General features: G+C 41.8%; 3 protein-coding genes and 1 long non-coding RNA gene across 6 annotated transcripts; 2 read left to right on the top strand and 2 right to left on the bottom strand.

Moving 5' to 3' along the window:
* Positions 1-387: 387 nt before the first annotated feature.
* Positions 388-3,469, top strand: tmub2 (transmembrane and ubiquitin-like domain containing 2). Its single transcript, XM_079365356.1, has 3 exons — positions 388-550; positions 1,257-1,909; positions 2,254-3,469. The coding sequence occupies exons 2-3, from the start codon at positions 1,272-1,274 to the stop codon at positions 2,633-2,635; spliced, it is 1,020 nt and encodes a 339-aa protein (XP_079221482.1). The 5' UTR covers positions 388-550; positions 1,257-1,271; the 3' UTR covers positions 2,636-3,469.
* Positions 3,470-3,639: 170 nt separating this feature from the next.
* atxn7l3a (ataxin 7 like 3a) lies at positions 3,640-10,101 on the bottom strand. Of its 2 annotated transcripts, none has more exons than XM_079365355.1 (13): positions 9,838-10,101; positions 9,200-9,299; positions 8,951-9,083; positions 8,675-8,840; positions 8,490-8,587; positions 8,374-8,396; positions 8,239-8,284; positions 7,738-7,775; positions 7,558-7,626; positions 7,426-7,469; positions 6,771-6,842; positions 6,034-6,170; positions 3,640-5,942 (listed from the first exon to the last, which is right to left on the bottom strand). In XM_079365355.1, exons 1-13 carry the CDS (start codon positions 9,843-9,845, stop codon positions 5,722-5,724), a joined length of 1,155 nt encoding a protein of 384 aa, XP_079221481.1. In that variant the 5' UTR covers positions 9,846-10,101; the 3' UTR covers positions 3,640-5,721. The 2 variants fall into 2 exon arrangements, with proteins under 2 accessions (XP_079221481.1, XP_079221480.1); XM_079365354.1 differs by having other exon boundaries at positions 8,675-8,846; positions 9,838-10,098.
* Positions 10,102-11,561: 1,460 nt separating this feature from the next.
* Positions 11,562-21,145, bottom strand: ubtf (upstream binding transcription factor). 2 transcript variants are annotated; one of them, XM_079365649.1, is made up of 21 exons: positions 20,918-21,145; positions 18,696-18,754; positions 18,412-18,584; positions 18,241-18,324; positions 17,998-18,153; positions 17,846-17,910; positions 17,398-17,524; positions 17,187-17,297; positions 16,956-17,089; positions 16,734-16,875; positions 16,540-16,581; positions 16,326-16,436; positions 15,966-16,121; positions 15,701-15,847; positions 15,391-15,501; positions 15,223-15,311; positions 14,939-15,128; positions 14,808-14,855; positions 14,628-14,681; positions 14,453-14,548; positions 11,562-14,354 (listed from the first exon to the last, which is right to left on the bottom strand). In XM_079365649.1, the coding sequence occupies exons 2-21, from the start codon at positions 18,730-18,732 to the stop codon at positions 14,220-14,222; spliced, it is 2,208 nt and encodes a 735-aa protein (XP_079221775.1). In that variant the 5' UTR covers positions 18,733-18,754; positions 20,918-21,145; the 3' UTR covers positions 11,562-14,219. The 2 variants fall into 2 exon arrangements, with proteins under 2 accessions (XP_079221775.1, XP_079221774.1); XM_079365648.1 differs by lacking the exon at positions 20,918-21,145 and adding an exon at positions 20,505-20,868.
* Positions 18,786-19,620, top strand: LOC306837830. Its single transcript, XR_013780997.1, has 2 exons — positions 18,786-19,229; positions 19,326-19,620. It is a non-coding gene; the product is annotated as an uncharacterized lncRNA (long non-coding RNA).
* Positions 21,146-21,276: the final 131 nt, after the last annotated feature.

Raw genomic sequence — 21,276 nt, 5'->3', positions numbered from 1 at the left:
TTTTACTCCATGGATGGAAATACCAGGGGAGGAAAGGGTAGTTTCTTACCAGAATCCAATTTGTGATGACCCAAAAAGCAGAACACAAGCAAAGGACAGGAAGGATTTATTTCAAATTCTGCGGGTTGATACACAATCAGGTTACCCAAATAAATGTTCAAAAACAATGTAAAAGTGGATTTTTCCTAATATGTCCCCATTAACTTTGCTGAAATTTTTATTTTAGCTCTGTAAGTAAACCTACTCTGCATAAGTGTAGATGTAGCATCCGGTAAAATTGGCTAAATTAATACAATCTGTACTCTTTATTTTTTTTCCCTTTGTCTTAAATAACAAGACTTGAAAATGCACTCTCACATGTACCACACCGTTTTTATCCTGTGAAGTGCAACAGGCGTGACCCATTTCCAAAACAAACGACTGCGCCCGTAAAAACGTAATGACGTCACACCGTCTCAACGCCTCTGTGTTTATCATGTTAAAGAAGCAGCTGCTAGCTCGCCAGCACTGAGCCTCGTCTTCAAACATGCTCTGAAATCACAGCTGGCAGGTAAGCTCATTTGATATCTTCACATTGAATGCACGCATACATGTCCCACGACGTCTGTGTTTGCACTTAAAAAACTAAACATAACTGGAGGAGCAGGCGGATTTGTAAAACACCGAAGGTCGTGATACGGCTAGCAAAAAGTAGGCTAGCAGTGAAAGCTAACTTCAGCTCATTAACTAGCGACAGCAGCATAAACTGCACCTCAACAAGTTAGCAGAAAAAGATAGCGTTTTGTATAGAGGGGTCTTACGTCATGTATAAGAACTAACGCAGCAGGAGGAAACCCTGTTGACACGGTTTTGATCAGCTGGCTGTTTGCTCAGAAACAGCTGATGACCAGCCCTTAAAGCTCAGCTTCATGTCTGTTTATGTTAAATCATGCTAATGCCTTTTATTTTTCTGTCTGTGGTTAAACTATAAAATCTGTCTCAAGACAGTTACTTGCTTAATTCGTTAATGAGTGAGGAGTAGTAAAGGATCCTTTCAAAGTAAAGTCAGTGTCTTGTGTAAGGTAACCTTTGGCTGAAACTTGCCAAGGCTCAGTCAGATCTACCAGAATAGATCCTATATCATGGTGCATGGACAGAGCTTGTGTGGTTTCTTTTATTATTATTTTGATTTAATTTAGTAAAATAATTCCTAGTCCAGCTTCTTGATGTTTTCATCATTCATATTAAGGCATCCTATTTGTTGCTTGTGTCTGCAGGTTTGGTGAACAGAGATGGCAGTGTGTGCACTGACCATGTTGGATGGGATGGAGGGTGAGGTGACAGCAGCAGGGGGAGTGTTGCTCCTGGTCCTGGCCCTCGTGTTCGCCTGGCTCTCGACCCACGTGGCCGAGCGGGGAGATCACATACTGGGCACCATCCTCACTGTGGGCGCTCACGCCTCCCTGATCAGACTGGGAGGCCCCGACAGCTACAGCGGAGGGTCCTCCAGCGCCGACACCTCCGAACAGCAGGCTCCGTCACCCTCGCCGGAAAACAAGCCTGACGATGGCGAACAGGGGACCGAGAGAGGAGAGGGCGAGGGTACAGGGGAGGGCGACGACGGGGTCAGGACGGATCTGCTGCTGGACATACAGAGCAAACAAGCACAGGCTGGAAGGCTGCAGGCGTCAGATGAGGAGGATTATGAAGTTGAGGAGGAGGAGGATGATGAGGAGCTGGAGGAGGAAGATAAAAAGATATTGATGCATTTCCCAGTGTTGACCAGCACCATCACCCCCACCACCACCGCCACCACTACCACCTCCACTACTACTACTACACCACTCATCTCTGTTCGCCTTAAGTTTTTAAATGATACGGAGGAGGTAGCTGTTCTGGAACCACAGGATACTGTGGGAGTACTGAAAAGGTGGGTCATAAAAAAAGCATGTTCATTAAAGGAAAAATGCTTGCTTTTTTTGCAGAGTCGGATGAAAAGGTGGGTATGATCCTCATGAATGCATGGAAGGCGTTTAGATAGTTAAGCTTAGCATTAAGACTTGAGAGGGGACTGAACAGTTTGTAACCTAGCCTTGCGAGCTCTTTCCCCTCGCTTTCTTTCTTTATGCTAAGCTAAGCGAAACATCAGTAGCTTTCTACCTAATGTTAAGACAAGAGATTGATGTTTATCTTCCCATCTCACTCACCACCAAAGCACATTTTCCTAAAATGCCTATTCTGATACATCCTTTCCCTTTCTCTCCTTCTCCTCAGTAAATACTTCTCAGGTCGGGAGCATCAAATCAAACTCATCTACCAAGGCCAATTACTGCAGGATCCCAAGAGGACTCTGTTATCCCTTAACATCACGCACAACAGCGTAATCCACTGCCACATCTCCCAGACCCTGCACGAGCCCTCTCCAGAGGAAGGGGCTCAGCCCGGGCCGGGCTCAGGGGTGTCTGGAGGGTTCAGGGCTGCCGGAGTGGCCATCAGCACTGGCAGCCTGGTGGTGCCTGTGTTCGTGGTGGTACTGGCCGTGGTGTGGTACTTCCGCATCAACTACAGGCAGTTCTTCACTGCCCCGGCGACCATCTCCCTCGTGGGAGTCACTGTGTTCTTCAGCTTTCTGATATTTGGGATGCACAGCCGCTGAGAAATTTAAAAAAAAAAAATGGTGAGAAGAGGGCCGCCGCTTTTAGCTGAATGTTGAGAGGTTATGTAAAAACAACTACAGAAGTGGGTAGTGTTCGGAGGGAAGGACAGGTTGGACATATTAAAAGAGTTGCTTAGTGCACAGCTGATTGGATCCTGCACTGTGTGTGGGCGGCTAGGCGAGCCTGTTCGTGCATGCACCGACATAAAAAACAAACAGATGATTGTACAAAATGTAGGGTAAATAATAACCAGCTGTAACTGAAACATAATTTAGCAACTCTACAAACGACATTGTTGTCAGCCCCATGCTTTGAAAATGTCTCATTGTCTGCGTTTTATTTTGCTAAAGATCATGACACTTTCCTGTCCCTCGTTGGTTTTTAAAGGCCTCTGTTTCTGTGTTTAAAGAATCGATATAAATAACAGGTAATTGCAAGAATCTAGTACTGTTTGGAACCACTCGCTGCTCCGTGTTCCAGTTTTCCTCGTCATCGTTACTTTCTGTTATTTCAAGGATTCTAGCTCTGTGTAAGCTAGTGTGGACTGTACAGCTGCGTCAGTGCTAGGAAAAAAAAAAAAAAAATTTTTGTGGCTCAAAAAATATTGCTTTGTAGAGATAGGCTAATTACAGTAATCACTAGTCAATAAAATAGAGACCTTTGGAGAAGATATTGTAAATATGTTGTGTATTTTCTGTAAATAAAATGATGAATGAATCAGATGAACCTGCATCTGGCACTTAAAGATTTGGAGTGGGATATGGAAACCCCCTCCTGATTCTGCTGGACTGCTCTGGCTTCAGTGATGTCTCATTAAAGCATTTTAAACCAAAGTGGTTCTAGTGTCTGTTTGGAGAAGTGAGTCGATGTGTAGAGGTGTCCAGTGCATGTTCACAATATACAATGCTAACTGTCACGAGCACAGAAATGTTCTACAAGCAAAGTGTAGACAATTCACAACACAACAACAGCATGAAGAGAACACATCAGCTGATTGCATCTCCCAAGGAAAAATGAATCACATTTATTGAAGTATCACAAAAACAGTTCATTCATCTTCAGTGCACATCACAAGACCTTAATGGAAAAAGCCAAAGGGAGAAAAAAGGCCTCAAATAATACAACTCAATTGAATATACTTAAGGGAGTGTATGAAAACAATTTTCCAATATGCAGCTGAAAAATACTTGAACAGTGAAAACTAACAGATGGGAAGAAAACAAGGTCGTTTATATTTCTTTACTACACATCCCCAAAGAATGAAACATCTTGGATTAAAATTGATAAAAATAGGGGCTTTCAAATCACCTGTTCAAAAAAAAAAGTCAATAGTTGATCACAATAAGGTGCATTTCTAATTGAGTGCTTGAGATTCCATTATTTTGCATTTCAAAAAATACACTGACATGTTGTACTGTCTTAAGCTAAGTGTGCTTTACTTTAAGTTTGGATCAAAATTAGAATTATTTTGTCAGAATTAACTCAAAACTAGGACATTCATTTAACCACGGAAAAACAAACGTGCTACAGATCAAATAGTTCCTGAAAATAGTTAAGCGGAGTGCTTAAAAGATGTTAAAATACATACTTGATGTCACAAGGTGGATATTAATTTGACTGTTAAACTGGGCATTCTGGGAGTGAAATCAGCCATTCTAAGGCGCTGATTTTTTTTATTTTTATTTTTATTTCCATCAATCTGGCTGCAGGAAGACTTTCTCTGCCAGTCAGATTAAAACAGGGGTAAGAGCAGGCTGTCCTGAACATTTCATAAGTGCATACGAGACATTTTGATGGTTTTCTTCAATTCCTCATTTCATACAGTCCCTAAGTTGTCAATCTTTAGTTGTATACAAACAAAACGTATCCTACTCGACCACAGTTAACAGTGTGTGCTGGTTTAGCCAATCCAGATATATAAAATGGTTCTTTTGACATCAACTAAATTTAGTAATATGTACATGTGAAATAGAGCATCATCCTTTCAGACTCTAAAGCCTGTGACACATCTCACCACAGTAACAGACTCCTCAGTATGAATGACACGCTGAAGTGCAGCACAGATCACATGACCTATAAAGTGAACAAAACTACACACCACAATGATTGTTCAGACAAAAACAAGATACACCCCATGACACGTCATATATACATTAACTGTACAGGTGTGTCCAAAGCCTGTTGGTCAATCAAATAATCATGTACATACAGTCTCACGCTAAATGCATTGACTAATAAAAGATAGATTATCTAGGTGATGTTCCTAAGACATGAAAAGATATTTTAAACGGCACTCTCACTCCATGAATGTCACATTGTTGGATGCATAGTTTCATGAAAATATAGATCAATGAATTACACACACGATCCACACATACTGTACACGTGTGCATATACAAACTACACATTGAACACAAGTCAGCAAAAAGAGGCACTCAAACACAACTGTGCAATACAACGCTCATTAAAACGCCACCGAGTCATGAGAAATCAGGTAAACTTGTGTCGAGAAAAAGCCGTTTTAGTTTTATGTGCAACAAATGCAAACGATACAAAAATCAAGATTGCAGGTTTTAGGGCAGCAACATGCGGTAAGACCAAAACTGAGCAGCATTTGCGAGTGGGTTAAAAATGTGACCCCCTCACCCAGACACATAAAAGCCACTTAGTGACTCGAACGTGGCACTATAAATGAACATTTCGAACTTTTGGGGAATTTTTCCGTCAGCTTGGCTTGAATTAAAAAATGCTCATCAATTGCTCTGCTTATTTGCGCCAATGGTTTAACAATAATAATAATAAAAACAATATAATTTAAGAACCACTTACTGCCTAACATAAGTGCATTTATGGTGTCATATCTTTGAATGACAACCTCCAAGTCTGCCAACAGATGTTCCTGTTCCTACAGATACTCTGAGTGGATTGTTTTAGGACAGAGGGAAGACTGTTTATTCACCTGCTTACCTTGGTCAAGGAATAAATAAACAAGAACGACTAACTTATGTTTCATTCAATCCTGTTGGAGCTCGTACATGTGGTCATGACAGGAGGACGTGAAAAAAAAAGGAGGTTCAGACAGGGCTTAGTTTAAGTCATCATAGATACTGGAAATGGAAGGTACTGGGAGTTTGGGCCTCTTTTTTTTGGTGGGTAAACCGATATTTATCTGAGAGCTGCTGCTGCTGCTGCTTCCTCCTGTCACATTTCCTCCTCCTCCTCCTCCTCCAACGCCTCCTACAGCATTCAAACTAAGAGGTGTCCTCTTCTTTTTCTTAGGCCTCCTCGAATCTGAATGGTTAGTACCTGTAAGAGGAATAGCGAGCGATACATTACCTCTCTTTCACTTACAAAAAAAAAATACAGATCCATTGCGATGCACTTTTAACTTCCTTACTGGCTTTGGATGAGGCCGAGTCAGCAGGTGAAATATCTGGGGAGTCTTCCCACTGCAGGCGGCTCATCAGGGTCTGTCCATCTGGAATATCGAAGCTGTCGCTCTCCACCGCAGCCTCCGCATCAGGCAGTGAAGTCCTACAACATGTAACACACACAGACAGACTGTTTGGTTGGCCCTTCGGTACTATCAACTAAATTTTTAACAATAGAGCTGAGACGAGAATAGAGTTCAGTAGGGGTTGCTGGTTTAGCTCAGTGGGGTAAAGCGGACGCTGGAGTCGAAGCATCGGTCGCAGGTTGGACTTCAAGCCACGGCCATATGCATGTCTACCCCGCCGCATTTCCTGTCTCGCTTTGGTAAAATGCCAAAAACAAAACAACCAAACAAACGTTCTTCTCTTTGAGTTTAGTGTCAGGTCTCACAAGATGATCTGGATGTGTTCCATTAATAACCCGCTTGAGAAAAGGCTCTATAAAAAGGGGAAAACCACTGGTGTCAGTGAATGGTCACAGAACACTTAGTTCCCCCTTCATCTGCAGTGAGCTCTTCTTCTGTTAACAAGCGAGCGCTGGGCCCCAGGCCTGAAACACAATGTTCTGTTCTATCTCTGACACAGTGGATGAGCAAATATATGCACACAACGCTCATTCAAACATGACTTTTGTTAAACCTGCAGGTGAGGGGGGGGTGGAAAGTTAAGGGGGACGGGGGACGGGGGGGGGGGGCAGACTCACGCGGACGGCCCCAGGAGGAACACCCTGACGGCCCTCCTCTGTTCGTCCGTGTGCTGGGGACACCGCTGAGACCTGGTGGGACACAAGGTGGCATTTTACATCCCAGACTGACGCCCCCCCCCCCCCCCCCCCCCAAATGTGAAACACTGATACATCCAGGGAGAGAGGTGGGACGGACACAATCAGTGACCAATCAGAAGGAGCAGAGCAGGAAAAAGGCGTTAACAAGTTATGAAATGTCACAGGTTGGTCACCGAGAGGGTCTCTGATCAATTAGGATTCTGTTTTGGGATTGTTTTTTTATTACATTTGCATGATTTGCCACTTGTGTACCCCTGAGTTAGTCCCAACATACTATACATGATCATTTTCAAAGAAATACATTCATGAAACTGATCATGTGTCCAGATTACACATGCAACAACGGTTTTAAGTTCAGACGACGTCCCTGTGAGATTTGGATTCACAGAAACCGAAGCACATGAGGTGGTAAGAATTAAGGAGACAACATAAGAGTGTCAAGTGTTACAATACCTGACACCATCCTGCATCATGACTGACATAAGGCCCATGAATGACGCTAGGTTTTCTCCAACAGGGACAGGAAGTTTCATCAGTTGTTAATCTGTGAGCTGCTGGATTTTAAAGTAATTACCTGGTACACATCTTCTTGGTGTGCTCAGATATCACCCCACATTGCTGTAGTAAAAAAAAAAAAAAAAAAAATGAGGGTCAACAGATACTGTATGTAAAAAATGACCGATTCTCCTCATGAACTAAAACTTACTGTCATTAAAAAGGATCGGACTTCATCCGGACCCAGTGTTTCATAATTGATGCCAGTGTTATAGTTGTACTGAAAGGAAACAAGAGACGAGAACAGTTATCACTTTGCATTGTACGAAACAAATCTGGACTAATGTTGTGTTCGAGCACGCGCCATGATTTCTTTTCTTTTTTTTTTTACCTTGTAAGGCTCAGAAGCGACACTGCTCCCGAGCTCACCTGGGAGAAACAAAACAAAAAACATCCAGCCTCATCACCACCGAAAAAGACTGACGAGCCGACGCTAATGAACAAATGCAAATCAGTTTGCTTCTCCTGATGAATTACTACTCTTCATCATGACCCGATTAAACCACTAACAGTTGTCTTTACGCACTGTTTTGCTGGATTACAGTCCCTGGAATTGTCCGACACAGATGCCTATCAATACTTAAATAAACTATCTCGTATATAATTATGACAAGTCATTACCAAGCTAGTCACAAGTTATGCAGCTCTGCACATCAACTTGCATGACGTCCCCAAACCTTTCCTTTTTAATGAGCTAAACCCCATTCAATGTTTCGTCTTTGTGTAATCAAAGAAGATTGCATTGTGACATGCCCTACAGTGTTAGCTGATGCTTGAACTACATTACCCTGCGGTCTGATTTCGACAGCTGGTGTCGGAATATTCTACTCACCGTTTTTATGTTTTAAAGATTTGGATCGTCTTGGAGAATTTTGATTCTGCACGGGTAAAATAATTTCAAATCAGATGAGCCTCATTATATGTATTCAAACATATTAAGTCAAAAATGAACACCATTGCAAAATACCTTTTCTGACTTCCTCTTCTTGGCTGTGACAAAGAAAAAAAAAAGTTTATCATATGGAAGTTCCCCAATAGTTTTCTTTATTTATTCAGTTACTTTAACAAATTCTAAATGCTTACCTTTTTTCTCTGCCCCATACGACCAGTCATTGTCGTTGAGGTCATCGTTGTCCTCCTGATCACTCTCTGATTTGCTCATGTTATTGTTGCTGGCTAGCCTGTAAAGAAGGTAAGACAAATTATTTTGGTCATCTGATTCGATGTTCATACTCAGTTTTGATTAGCATTAGTCTCTAATGGCCGACCTGCGGTTGGCAATGCGGCTGCTGTTGCGGCCCATGCCGAGACATTTCTCCAAATGTGGGGCGAAGCGAGAAGCTGCTATCAATCTTTTGCAGTTCGGACACTCGCACTCTTTGTTTTTCCACTGATTGTACACTTGACCAAATATGTCCACTCCTGGTTGATCCACTATTTCTGGAAGAGAAATCTAATTAACCCACTAAAAAGCAATACCTCAATGAAAAACAACAACCAGTAAGACAAATGGACATGAACAAACTGGAAGTTAAGGTTCTTACCAAACTCCTTTAAGCTCTCTTGGTCAGTTTCATCCAAGAAAAAATAGCCCTGTTTCACGGCACGATGCACCTCGAAACACAGGCCCAAACAGGCATCTTCCACCAGCTCAGAGTAGATGTCATGGACCAAGGCCTACGACAGGAAGAAGAGAAAAAAAAAAAAGATCAGTAACAAAAACAAATGCACATTTCATGACAAACAAGAACAGATTAAAAGCATGTCATCTGTGTACTGTAGACAGTTTGCACCTCCAGCTTGGTGTTGTCTGGGCCTGACAGGGGCATATCCTCCATTTTCATTTGAAAGTCTGTGTGAGAAATCTTGGTAGCAGAGTAATGTGATTCTGACCTGAGGATTTTAAATAGAAAAACACACTCACAATGAGAGATAGTTAATGATAGCACAACGACTCCATGTCATGAAGGGACTAGTTTATGAATACAATTGGTTTAAAAATAGCCGGTAACTCATGTGTCTGTTAAAATGACACAAAACACATGAAGGTGATGGCATGTGTCTGATGTTGGTCGTCAAGCTGTTTTTTACATTATTATTTCCTGATATTAAGAGCAACATCTTAAAAACAAACTATCAAAACAACGTCACCAACTCCTCGCTAATAGGAAACAATGGTTAATACAGCGACAATACTAACAGGTAATGACAGTAATGATCAGACCCAACACTGTTTACCTCTAGCTAACATCACTTTACAGAGTTAGCATTCGCTAGCTTCTCCTGTTAGCTACTCTATTATCAGGCCTATAAGTCGTCTCAGGCACATTTAGACAAAGTAATCGTATCAAATGTAGTTTTATATATATATATATATATATATATATATATATATATATATATATAACCCAAAAAATGTGCGTTCTCTTACCCGGTCATACCGTAAACTCAGCCTGAACCTTGCAGATTCTCTGGGAGAGCAAACACCATCATGTCAGTCTATTGCAGATAACGTTGACAAGATGTCCGGGCTGCTGCTACACCTTTCATTTTAATGGCCTGCTAAAAAAGAACCTCGTTAAGCTGTTTATTTGGGCAGGTGTCGGTTAAATTAGCAACACAAACCCGCCTGACACAGAGGAGGCCAGAAGTAAAGAAGCAGAGGAGTAAAACAGACGACACTCTAGTTTACCATCAAAATAAAAGCCCCGAAATACCGTGTCTGTTTTACTTTTTCCCCTCTCTTTTTTTAAAAGGAAACACACTGAGAGCATTTTCCCCTGTGTGCTAAGACTTGTGCCTTTAATCAGGTTATTTTATAAATCATTAATACCCTCGCAAGTTCCTCACAGTTGCAATATTTCTCAAATCACTAGTAGCTTCGGCCTATTTAAAGGCAGAAATTTACAGGGGGCCCCTCCAAACATCGTTCGTTTCAATTATGTTCAAAATAATCTGACATCACTTTTTTTGTGGAAGCTACTGTATGTTATAAATGTGTCTCTCCACCATATTAAGGCTCAACAATTATTCAGTAATTTAGTATTATATGATGGAGTGCTGTCAGATGGGACCACTTAGGGGTGGGTTTCAAGTTAAGCAGCCCTTGGGGCCCCATACTGATCAACATCACGAAGACCAGGGAGTTGTACGGTGGTGTCAGAGCGAAATCACCCATCCAATCTGTTCATAGATCAGGATGAAAGCTGTGGTTGCTGTGAAATTGCTGTTGTGTAGCGCCAATTTGGTTTTATTTTGAAAGTACAATTAGTTTGTTTCCGGTACTGCTAACAAGCTTCACACTGGGGGCTGTAAAATTACTATCGCCCAACATTGGCGGCATTTCTGCTGTTCCTGTTTCAGAAACCATGATCAAACCTCCAGAAGAACGGTAACAGGACTGTGAACGTTGATTTAGGAACTAGTCATTGCCCTATCTTATATCTGGAAATAAGCAGTTAAAATATCGGAAGTGGATTAAATGTTGAGGTGTCCACATATTTTGACCATTTAATGCGCATCATTGGTACCGATGACCTCATTCAACCACTCAGACATAACCAATTGATCACAGATAAATTAGGATATCTCAGGTTCACTTTTGTCTTTATTTAATGGTTCATATGATTCCTTATACTTGTCAATTAGACTTGTGACTTGTTCAGACGTCACTGGTAGAATCTTCTTATTTTGTGGGACAAAACCATGTTTATAGTCTGGACATTACCCCAAATAGCGACAAGTAGGTTTTAATATGGGCTCACAATCATGTAGTTTTACAACATCAATCTGATTGCATACAAAACACAATTAAGGAGTGTGCGATAAATAAGCCTCTTTGCTCAGTTGTGTCCTCATTGCAGTACCTGCCTGTTGACAACATGCCTTATGTAAGACCAATTACCCTCCAAGTCATGATAAGCCAACAGTGCAATCTTTTCTTTTGTATAAATTGGAGCATTGATCATATTGGTTTTAATTTGATGAGTTAACTTCGTCATTGGCTTTTTAATTTTTTTTGCACATTATCTGACATCTTTGTTTTTATTCAACAAAGATAGAGGTCCACATAATTTGTGCTTGTGGCCACACACCACACGTGGCTGAACTGAGTTACATTTTATCTGCTTGTATGGGATAAAAACAAAACACACGTGAAAGATTTTGATTTTTATTTGCCCAAAGACTTGAACTACAAGGACATAAGAACACCCTCAGCTATAGAAAACATCAAATCTTGTCAAATGATCAGCAGTACAAACTCTGTAAAGCTTTGCTGTCTTAGATATCTCTATAAACCAACAGAACAGAGAGAAGAAACAACGAAAACAGCTGAACTGAACCAAAAACTCTCCCCACGTGAGTGAAAAAACTCACTTCTGGCCTCAGAAGTCACAGATGAGGGTTTCGCCAATTGAAAGCACTAACAACAAACAATAAGCACTCAATACAAAACAGTATTTACAGAAAAATTACAATTTTTATCTTTTTTTTTTTTTTTTTTTAACCCCAGTTCTTCTTGCAATTCAACTCCCCAAGTCCCTTTTACAAACTCCCATCAATTAATTACAGCATTCACTCTCCTTGAACCCTCCCCAGATTTAAATAGTCCACGCTGGTTTTTGTTTCAGACAGTGACAAGATTCCTAAAGGTCAGACTCAGGTCATCAATAACAGATTTCTAATGGTTGTCATCTGCATGTGGACCCAAAATGACAGTCATGATGTCTCATCATCAGATCATTTTCAGGTGACCAATGGCAGAAAATTAATTCTTAAGACCTTTGGAAGAAAAGAAAAAAAAATATCTACATTCATGGTGTTGGTAAGATGCGCCCACACAGGCACGAACATGCACGCTGCAATCACATCATGGTATGCAACAACAGGACAGTAAAAACAGCACACATTAAAGCAAAGAAACACACACACACCCACACACATACACAGTCTGTGCATGCATGACCTCAAACTCACACAGAGGGACAGATTTACATTAAGTGCACGCTTGTTTTTTTTGGGAAAAACAGACTGTAACCCACAGAGATCACAGTCAATACCATTAAAATTGCAAAAGAAAATTTGATGAGAACCATTTAGTTCCTTCAAGACATCCTTTAAAGGACTCCAGAAAGACGAGAGCATGACAATTAAAAACTAAATAAAACGGTTGAGAGAAGACACAGAGACAAGATGCATGACATTTAATTAAAAAAAAGTCAGAATGAGCTTGAAATCTGAAGATCAAATATTAACCCTTTGATGTCAAAGGGATCTGGTCTGCCAAGAATTATTTTGATTTCACAGCCAGACCGGCGTCAAGTCCCCACCAACTGTGGCAGACTGATGGGTTTCTGTGAACTACTTGAAATGTTTTTGAAGTTTGAAGACACCTTTAATGATGTACATGAGACAATCGAGTTCCTATTAAAAGTATTCACTTCCCTTTGCACCTTTATTTGAGTTTACAACACTGAGGCAGAGTGGATGTAACACAGACTCCTTCACGTCAAAGTGAAAACACTCCTTTCTAAATAAAACCAAACTTGTCATTACTGAACTCAGGGCAGCGATACAAAATTGACTATCGTTTCGTAGAGGCTCAGAAAAGCCTTCAGTCAGGTAAATGTAACACAAGAACGAATAGATCCAATTGAATGAGTGAAGATGATAGCACAGACATGAACGACTTTAGAGCGGGTGACTTTGCACCGTGATTTGGAAACGGAAGAAATAGAGGGGCGATGCGTCTACATAATGTAAACTGATTCAGATCAACAAAAACAAAACGTTGCTACTGCTACGAAAGGAGCTTCTATTAAAACTGTAAGAGGGGGAGAAAGTAATCAACCAAGTGTCTGAAGTTGCACTTTAAATACAAATGTTGAGACATGTTAGTGCTCGTTTCTTTCTGTCCTGAGAGGACCTTTTGTCTTGTTTTGCCTGAATGTAGCTTATTCCTTTTAAGGAGTCAATTCCTGTTCATCATACAATCCACTTTGATTCAATGTTCTATAACGTAATCATTAAAATGAGAAAGTCCAAAAGAGTGGGTGAATACTTTATGTAGGCACTGTTGTATTTTGAATGAGAGTAATGGTACGTAACAAGTTCTGAAAGTTTCCAGCGACAAATAAAGTTAACATTCAAAATGGCTTGATTTTTTTTCCTGAAAAAAATACCACCTTTTTTTTTTTTTTTAGAACCAAATGATAAAATCTACATCACCAATTGAGAGGAATAAGGGAACAATGCAGCAATGATCTGGAAAATAATGGAAACATTCTGAAGAGTGCAATTTTTCAGTACCCCACACACCCCTCATGTCTAAAGCGATCCACATTACTATGTTCTTTGGCTCTATAAAGCCTTTTCACACTAATGTTACCTGTCAACGAATACCAGAACAATAAAATAAACACTGAAGGATTGTTTATCATCCTCGACATTAAAACTCTAACCTTTAAACCATTGAACCTGGGAGTCCAGGGTTAAACAAGTGGCAGAAAAGTTCACATCGCCAAACCAGTGGGATGCTGTATTTGGCATAACATCGGCGGCCTGTGCTGTCGGACAACAATCACGCTCGGGGGAGGAGGGAATGAAACTGATTTTGGACTCTAGGGCAGGGTTCCTCCACGAGGAGATCCCCAAACGCAGCAACATAAGAGTGGATGAGTGCGAAAAGGTGATGAGGCAATGCAGGGCTCCCTCTGGTGGTGGGAGGAGAGCAGGGTTGGCACAGTGGCAGAGCTCCCTTGACTCTTGGCTCAGCTCAGCGCTGCTCAGTTTATCTCGGCGGAGACGCTGTTATCAGTCTGAATCAGAGTCCGACGACCCCTGTGAGTTTGACTCGCTGCTGCTGTCCTCCGACTTGTTCTCCTTGTCCTCCGCCTCGTCGTCATCGTCGTCGTCATCGTCGTCGTCATCATCGTCGTCCTCCTCCTTCTTTAAACCGACAAAAAAAATAATTACATACTTAAATTTAGTGCTTTCAACCAATTTTCATGATCTCGTTCGTCAGGACAAAGAAAGATGCTACTGACATCATCGTCATCGTCGTCGTCGCTGGACGAGTCCGCTTCGGAAGAAGCCTTCTCCTGCTCGTCTTCATCGTCGTCATCGTCCTCCTCCTCCGTTTCCTGTAGGAGGGAGAAGACAACATGAAATCGCTACAGCGAATTACTCGACAAAAAAAACAGCAGGAGAGTGTTGACTTACAGATTTCTTGGCTTTGGCCTTGGGGCCGCCTGGCTTTGCCGGAGCTCTCCTTTTCTGAAACGTCAGAGATTTTTGTGTGATAAATATAAATTGTCAATTTTTCAGGATTAAATATAAGAGTTGCAGTTGGATTTCTAATCTATTGTTACACTACACTGGAAGGTGGAAAAGGTGACTTACTTGTGAATTATATTCTACATAAGTGTTTCTTTCCTGTGAAGACAGGCTCTGTGGAGGATCAGATATTACAATGTTAGATCAGTGTTCAGGATTTCGTCTGTATTTTTCTCATTATAAACATCTTAGCATACCGCGAGCCACTGCTCCAGTGTGATTTTGTACTGCCTCTGCTTCTCCAGTGCGATCTTCTTGTAGCGCTCCTTCTCCTTCAGAGGTAAACTCTGCCAGCGGCCGCCGATCTCGGTCATCCGTTCCTTCATGGGGAGATGATTCAGCTCGCCGTTGGACAGCATCTCCTGAGAGAACTTCTGGTATCCGTTTCTGGGGGGGTCAAAATAGAGGTCGGCGGTCAAGGTTTCAGCAGGACACACAAACACACACACACACAAACACGGAAAAGCAGCACAAAACTCACGATGGAGGCTTCTTGGGTTCACCCTCAAACTTCATCTTCTTCCCTGAGGCGATGGTGGCAGCAGGTGAGCGCATCTCACACAGGTCTCTCTGTTAAGGAGAGTTCACTTAACAGTCAGATCTTTCTCGTGCTTAAAGTATTTTGCATTTCACTTGAAAGGCCGCTTACCTCGTATCTTTTCTGGTCCTCTGCTGCCTTTTTGATCCACATTATTTTCTCCTTTTTCTCCATGGTGCTCCAGGTCCCTTCCATCGCTTTCTGCGCCTTTGGCCGGTCGTTCTGCATTAAGAAACATTTCACTGGTATTACAAGTGCACTTTTTAGTTATAGAACTACACATACTTCAATGTCAAAATGTTAAAACTTGTCGAAGCAAACAAAGAGGTTGAGGTTCATTTATTTCTGGTCTTTACTGCCTGAACCGTTAAAATCATTCATTAAACTTCAAACAACAGAATCAGTTTATTTGTGTGTATACCTTAAATCTGGCCAGGTAGTCCCCTATGACACTCTGCTGCCAGATGTCCTGGGCAGTCTTGGGTGGATCTGGTAAACGACTACGGTCCTCTCTCTCCTTCTTTTCGGACTCTGCTTTCAGGACCGTTTCTAGACGTTTGTACTTCTCCTACATAACCAATACGAGAAAAAAATTAATGAAAATCAAAAAACATGTTCGAACCGCTAATAGCAGCCTGGGATTTATAATCCAGTTTCAATGATATTACAGAGAATTCGCAGGTTACCTTCTTCTTATCTGGCAGCTCATTCCACATGCGGGCCAGAAGTCGTGTGAGCTCGCTGTCGGAAAGGTCGGGCCGCTCCTGCTGCAGTTTGGGACGCTTTTCCTCAGAGAAGATGAACATGGCTGAAATCGGCCTTTTGGGTTTCTCTGGACTGGCCTACAAGGTACAGATCAAAGGAATATCAGGAAAAAAGAAACTAGAAAATAGAGAACTTCATCAAAGGATTAGCACAAAGAATCAAATATGGAGATAACAGGACTTGAGCGCTAAGTCCTGAAATTCTTACTTTCATTTCTTCTCTGATGGGACCTGAGCTAATGTGACTATTGGGTACCCGTGCTGTTCAAATCTTGGTCTTACCTTTGCTTTTGAGTTTTTCTTCTTGGCGGCGGGACTGTTGGCTCCAGCGCCCCTTTTAAAACCTGTCTTATCCTCGGACATGACCCGCTGCTGCTCCTCCTCAGACAAACTCTGCAGAGCCACACAGCAGAGGTCAAAACACAGAAGACATCTTGTATTGTAAAGTACAGCCAGTAAACAAACCAAGTTGACGACAATGGAAACATCTACTTACACTGAGGAATCTATTCATCTCAATTTCATACTCCTTCTTCCTCTGAAAAGACAAAAGACATATTTGATTTATAAACAGCTTCAGGTACTCAAAGATAGAGCTTCAGGTACATATAGATATATATCTATAGCGACATCACACAAAAGGTCAATATTATAAACTTGGATTGCATAGGAGCTTATTGCTGATCTCACCTGTTCACAGCGTTTCTGGTAGGCGTCCTTCTCACCCTGTTTCAGGAGCTTCCAGCGCTGACTGCACATCACCATACGCTCTGTGCTGGGTACATCCTTCATGTTCGACATCAGCTCGGCGCAGAACATCGAATAACCGTTTCTGAGAACACAGAACATGACGTTTAAAGAACTCGCGAGCGAGCGAGGACAACCAGCATTCGGCTTGCAGCTGTGACTTACGGAGGCGGTTTGTCAGGTCTGCCGTCAGATTTGTCTTTCAGGTGGCGCTCAGCCTTTGTCAGGGTGGACTTTACGATATCGTTTTGGGTCATGTTTAACTCTGGGTGCTTCTCGATGTACTCGCGCATTACCTCCTGCAAACACAGCAAACAGTTCAGAGTTAAAAGGGAAGAAAAGACAAGAAAGGTGTAATACTTTCTGTTCAGGTTGTCATCCCAGCAGCCCTCGCACCTCATACAGCTTCCTCTGCTCAAGAGACTTGGAGATCCACTTCAGTCTTTTCTTGTCAGAGAGCTGCGTCCACTGTTTGCCAAGACTGTCCTTGATGTCTTTGGTGGTCGCCTGGAGTTTAAAGAGTTAAAAAAATAAATTAAAAAAAAAACTGCATCAACGACTATAGGTAAAGATGCTTTTTGGTATTTCTTGCAGTAGCAACACTCACATCTGGGTGTGTCTTGAGGAAGGCCTTCTTTTCATGGTTGTACCACAGCTGCTGGGGCGTCTTGGGCTTCTCTGGAACATTTGAACCTTTCTTGGCCATGCTCTCCACAAGGTCTGGGTGATCTTCCCTGCATTCACATTTTAGAGAACAACATGTTAGCACTGCTTTATTGCACCTCTTCAAAAAAAAAAAATGGAATTGAAGTCTGCCGCCCCTGTGACTGGCTTGCTGGGAAGAATTTTATTTCAAGCGTTGACAACATTTCTAATATCCCCGCCAAATTCAACATTCTGCAGAAGGAAAAAAAATCCTAGAACCCCATTTGTCAGCTCCATATCCAACGTTATACGTTTAGTTTCAGTTTCCTTAATTATTCTACGGGTAAAGGTTTTATAATCCCCTTTATTAGCCATATTTAACAGGAAATACTAGTAGTTAGTCGTCTCACCTGAACTTCCCCATGCTATGCAGAAACGTTTCTTTGTCTCTCAAGAAGTCATCAACATATTTTTTCTGTGGACACAAAAGGAACATTTTAGTCATTTTAGTTAGATATTATTACGTACAGTTTTTAAATTCTATGTTATGTTTTAGATTTACCTTCTTTTTGTCAGGCAGCTCTCTGTACTTCTTTGAGAGGATTTTAGTTAGGTCGAGGTTGCTCATCTCAGGGTGCAACTTTGCATACTTCGCCCTCTTTTCCATGAAGAAGCGGAAGTATGGAGTCAAGGGCTTCTTGGGGAAATCTGGGTGTTTCTGTGAATGATGGGAAAAGGAGGTTGGAAAAGGCAGATGGTAACATTGTTTATTTGTTGTCCTACATATAAGTAGAATTGAACTCACCTTTATTTTCTTGCCCTTGTAAGGGTTTTTGATGTAGTCTTGGGCATCGACTATAAGCTCTGTTAGAGTTCGGAACTTACGAATCTGTAGACAAAAAAACAAAGGCAATGTAAAACAAGTATGGTAATGTGCCACATCAAAATCAGACAATAATGAAAAGAAATGGCTCACCTCTTTAGAGACCTCCTGCCACTTCTGCTTACACATCTCCGCTGTGTAAGAATTGAAAGCCACCTTCTGCCAGTCAAGGTGGGACTCTGAGGTTTTGTACTTACTCAGGTCTTTCTGGGGCAGGGCCACTTTCATGCCCTCCAGCAGTTTTAAGAGGTCATCCTGTGCCCACGCTGCAACAAAAAAAGACCCAAATATCACAAATAAAAAAGTACTACCTTTAAGATATCAAACTGTCATTAAGAGAGCGTTAAAATGTGGAATACACGTCTTAAAAATCCCACCTTGGCCTTGGGTGGATGCATCCATTACTCCATTCATTTGTGGTTGTACTGTCTTCTATCTATTTAAAAAAAAAAGGAAAAAAATGTTTTAAAACATCTCTCACAGCAATATTAAAAAGTCCGTATTTTTCTCATTATAAACAAAAAATATTAAAAAGACTAAAATAACCTGCAATCAACTCACAACGTTTCAATCAAAAATAGCTATATTTCAATAAAGCTTTTTATGATGATTTGTCTATCGTGTTTTATTGTCGACCTTAATTTATTTTTAAAAAAGTTACATTTCTGTGAAATTGAAGTAAAAGGTGATGTTTTTACGTGGAGGGATTTAAATGAGCCTCGGCATTAAGGTTAATATACATTACACCGCCCCTTAAACGTTTACGCTACATGGTGAGACATAGGCTATTGCTTGTGACGGCTTCAAATCTCAAATAACACTGCGGAGGGTTTCAACTAGCACAACTTGCTACGACAACGGGAGTATCCATCGAGCAAATTTCGCCAGACGGAATTCGGCGTATTAATACAGTCCGTATTCCTCTAACAAAAAGTATCGTGGATACTCAGGAGCGACCATTTTCTCGTTCGGTCCGCTCAGTAATGGTGGATTTTCTGTCGCAACAGAGGTTGGGGAGGATTCACGGAAGGAGGAAGCGAATGGACGTGGACGGACAGGCAGCTGTAGGCAACCAGCTGACCACGGACGGGGGGATCTGCTTTCGGTCTCCGATGAAGGGGAATGGTGGCATGGAAGTACTGCAGCCAAATGCGCCACTCGGTAGAGGCGCCTCATCACCGATGGACGCCGATCTAGCTCCGCCATGCGACCCTATAATCTTCTCCTTGAATGTTTAACAAAGCCTTCGACGAGATATTTGATTTTTGTTTCGCTTACAATGAATACACGTGTTTGAACTTTTTTTCTAAGTAGGTTTAGTCAAGTTTTCTGCTGTTTAAGGTTCGAATTAGGACCACTCGGAGTACATTCTTCAGCGAGGCGTAGCCGAGCTGTGCTCCAATGATGGCGGCTTCTCGTTGTTCATCTTGTCCTTGGTGGCCCAGCTCACCATGGTGCTCGCGGTGCGACCTAAGCTACATTAAAAAAAACTATCTTTAGCTGTGTTTGTGCAACTAAAATGCCTTTTGAAGCGTACAAACATGACTGTTAAAACACAAAATACTACCTAAATTTATTCCTAAATGGCAATTTATGATACAAATATGGAACATGGGGACCAAGGGCAGCTTTTCAAGCCAAATTAAGCTTGAAATGTGTATTTTCTTCAAACCGCTATTTGAAAAATCTACGCGTTTAAAAAATAAACTTTACGTTTGCTAGAATTTATTACGAATATCCGGTTTAGTGGAAGGGCAACCCTTTAATACAGTTTACAACAAATTACTTAAATTAGTATAAAATGAAGGTAGCGTGCTGTTAAACATTGTTACACTAATGATACTTCATTAACATTAATTAAGATTTTTTTTAAAAATAACGGATTTTAATTATTTCGAAGACACATTGTGGTGGGTAGCAAAGACTTGTGGAGGCACAGGAAGATATAAGAAAACAAAAAAAACATGTTTAACATTTAAACGTTTCAGCTTCGACCAGACTTCACGAACGTTAAATTGGAACCGTAAGTTGACGTTTTCAGGTACTATTTCGCACTGCTAAACTATAAAATGCAAGCTAAATCTTAAAAAGGAAACATGGTTACATCCGAGGCAAAGCAGCCTTACAGGCGCGACAAACAGCTCCGGGTCCGCCATGCTTTAGCTCAGCTCTACAAGGAAACCTACCGTGACAAGGTCCAATGGCGCACTGCAAACACAGAAAGCGGAGCTTAAAACTAAAAGCCAGGGCGGTGCAGACTCCCCTTCCCTCGATCCAAAAAGCGCATAAGCTAGATCAAGAAGGCGGGTTCACCGGGCTCCGTCCTCGGTGGTTCTGGGCTAGTTTGTGAGAGAGAGAGGGGGAGAGAGAGGGCGAGTCTCTGCACGGTGAGATATTAAACCGAGATCCCTGATGGCTAACCGAGAGAGGCGGCTGGCTGTTCCGTCAACAGCCGCATGGAGGTCTCGGCGCGGAAACTACCGTTAATACCCCAACACGAGTCGCCTAACCCCGTTACAGGACAAATAACCGAGTTTCGACTAAGCGACATTTACATGAATCGCTCGTTTTGTGTTATTTAAGGCATTAACACGTTTACCTCCAGGTCTTGCATCCAGTTTTCTTCCCCGCTTTAGAGGGCAAAAAATTCGGCTATGGCCGACCTCGTTTGTACCCTGACACAGCTGTCGGTTTACTTCGCTTTTACAAAGAGGCTGCCGACCGAGGCGAATGATAACAAATAAGCAAAAAAACACCCAGATTCAGCGGGTTATGTTTTTTTCGCTCTTCTTTAGTGTATTTGCCGCTCTCTCACTGTATTATGAAACCGAGCAGCTTGTTTTGTTGGCTTACCTGTCTCTCGACGTGAGCCTCGGTCTGGTTGTGGAGGAAGAAGGGGAGGGTTGAACGTTAGCCAGCACTGCGCCGTCGGTCCTGGGCTTTCGTCCCCGCAGAGAT

Source organism: Symphodus melops (genome assembly GCF_947650265.1).
Source record: "Symphodus melops genome assembly, chromosome: 17".
In the NCBI taxonomy this organism is placed as follows: Eukaryota; Metazoa; Chordata; class Actinopteri; order Labriformes; family Labridae; genus Symphodus; species Symphodus melops.
The sequence above is the reverse complement of the archived record's forward strand: the minus strand, read 5'-3'. Positions and strand labels throughout refer to the sequence as shown.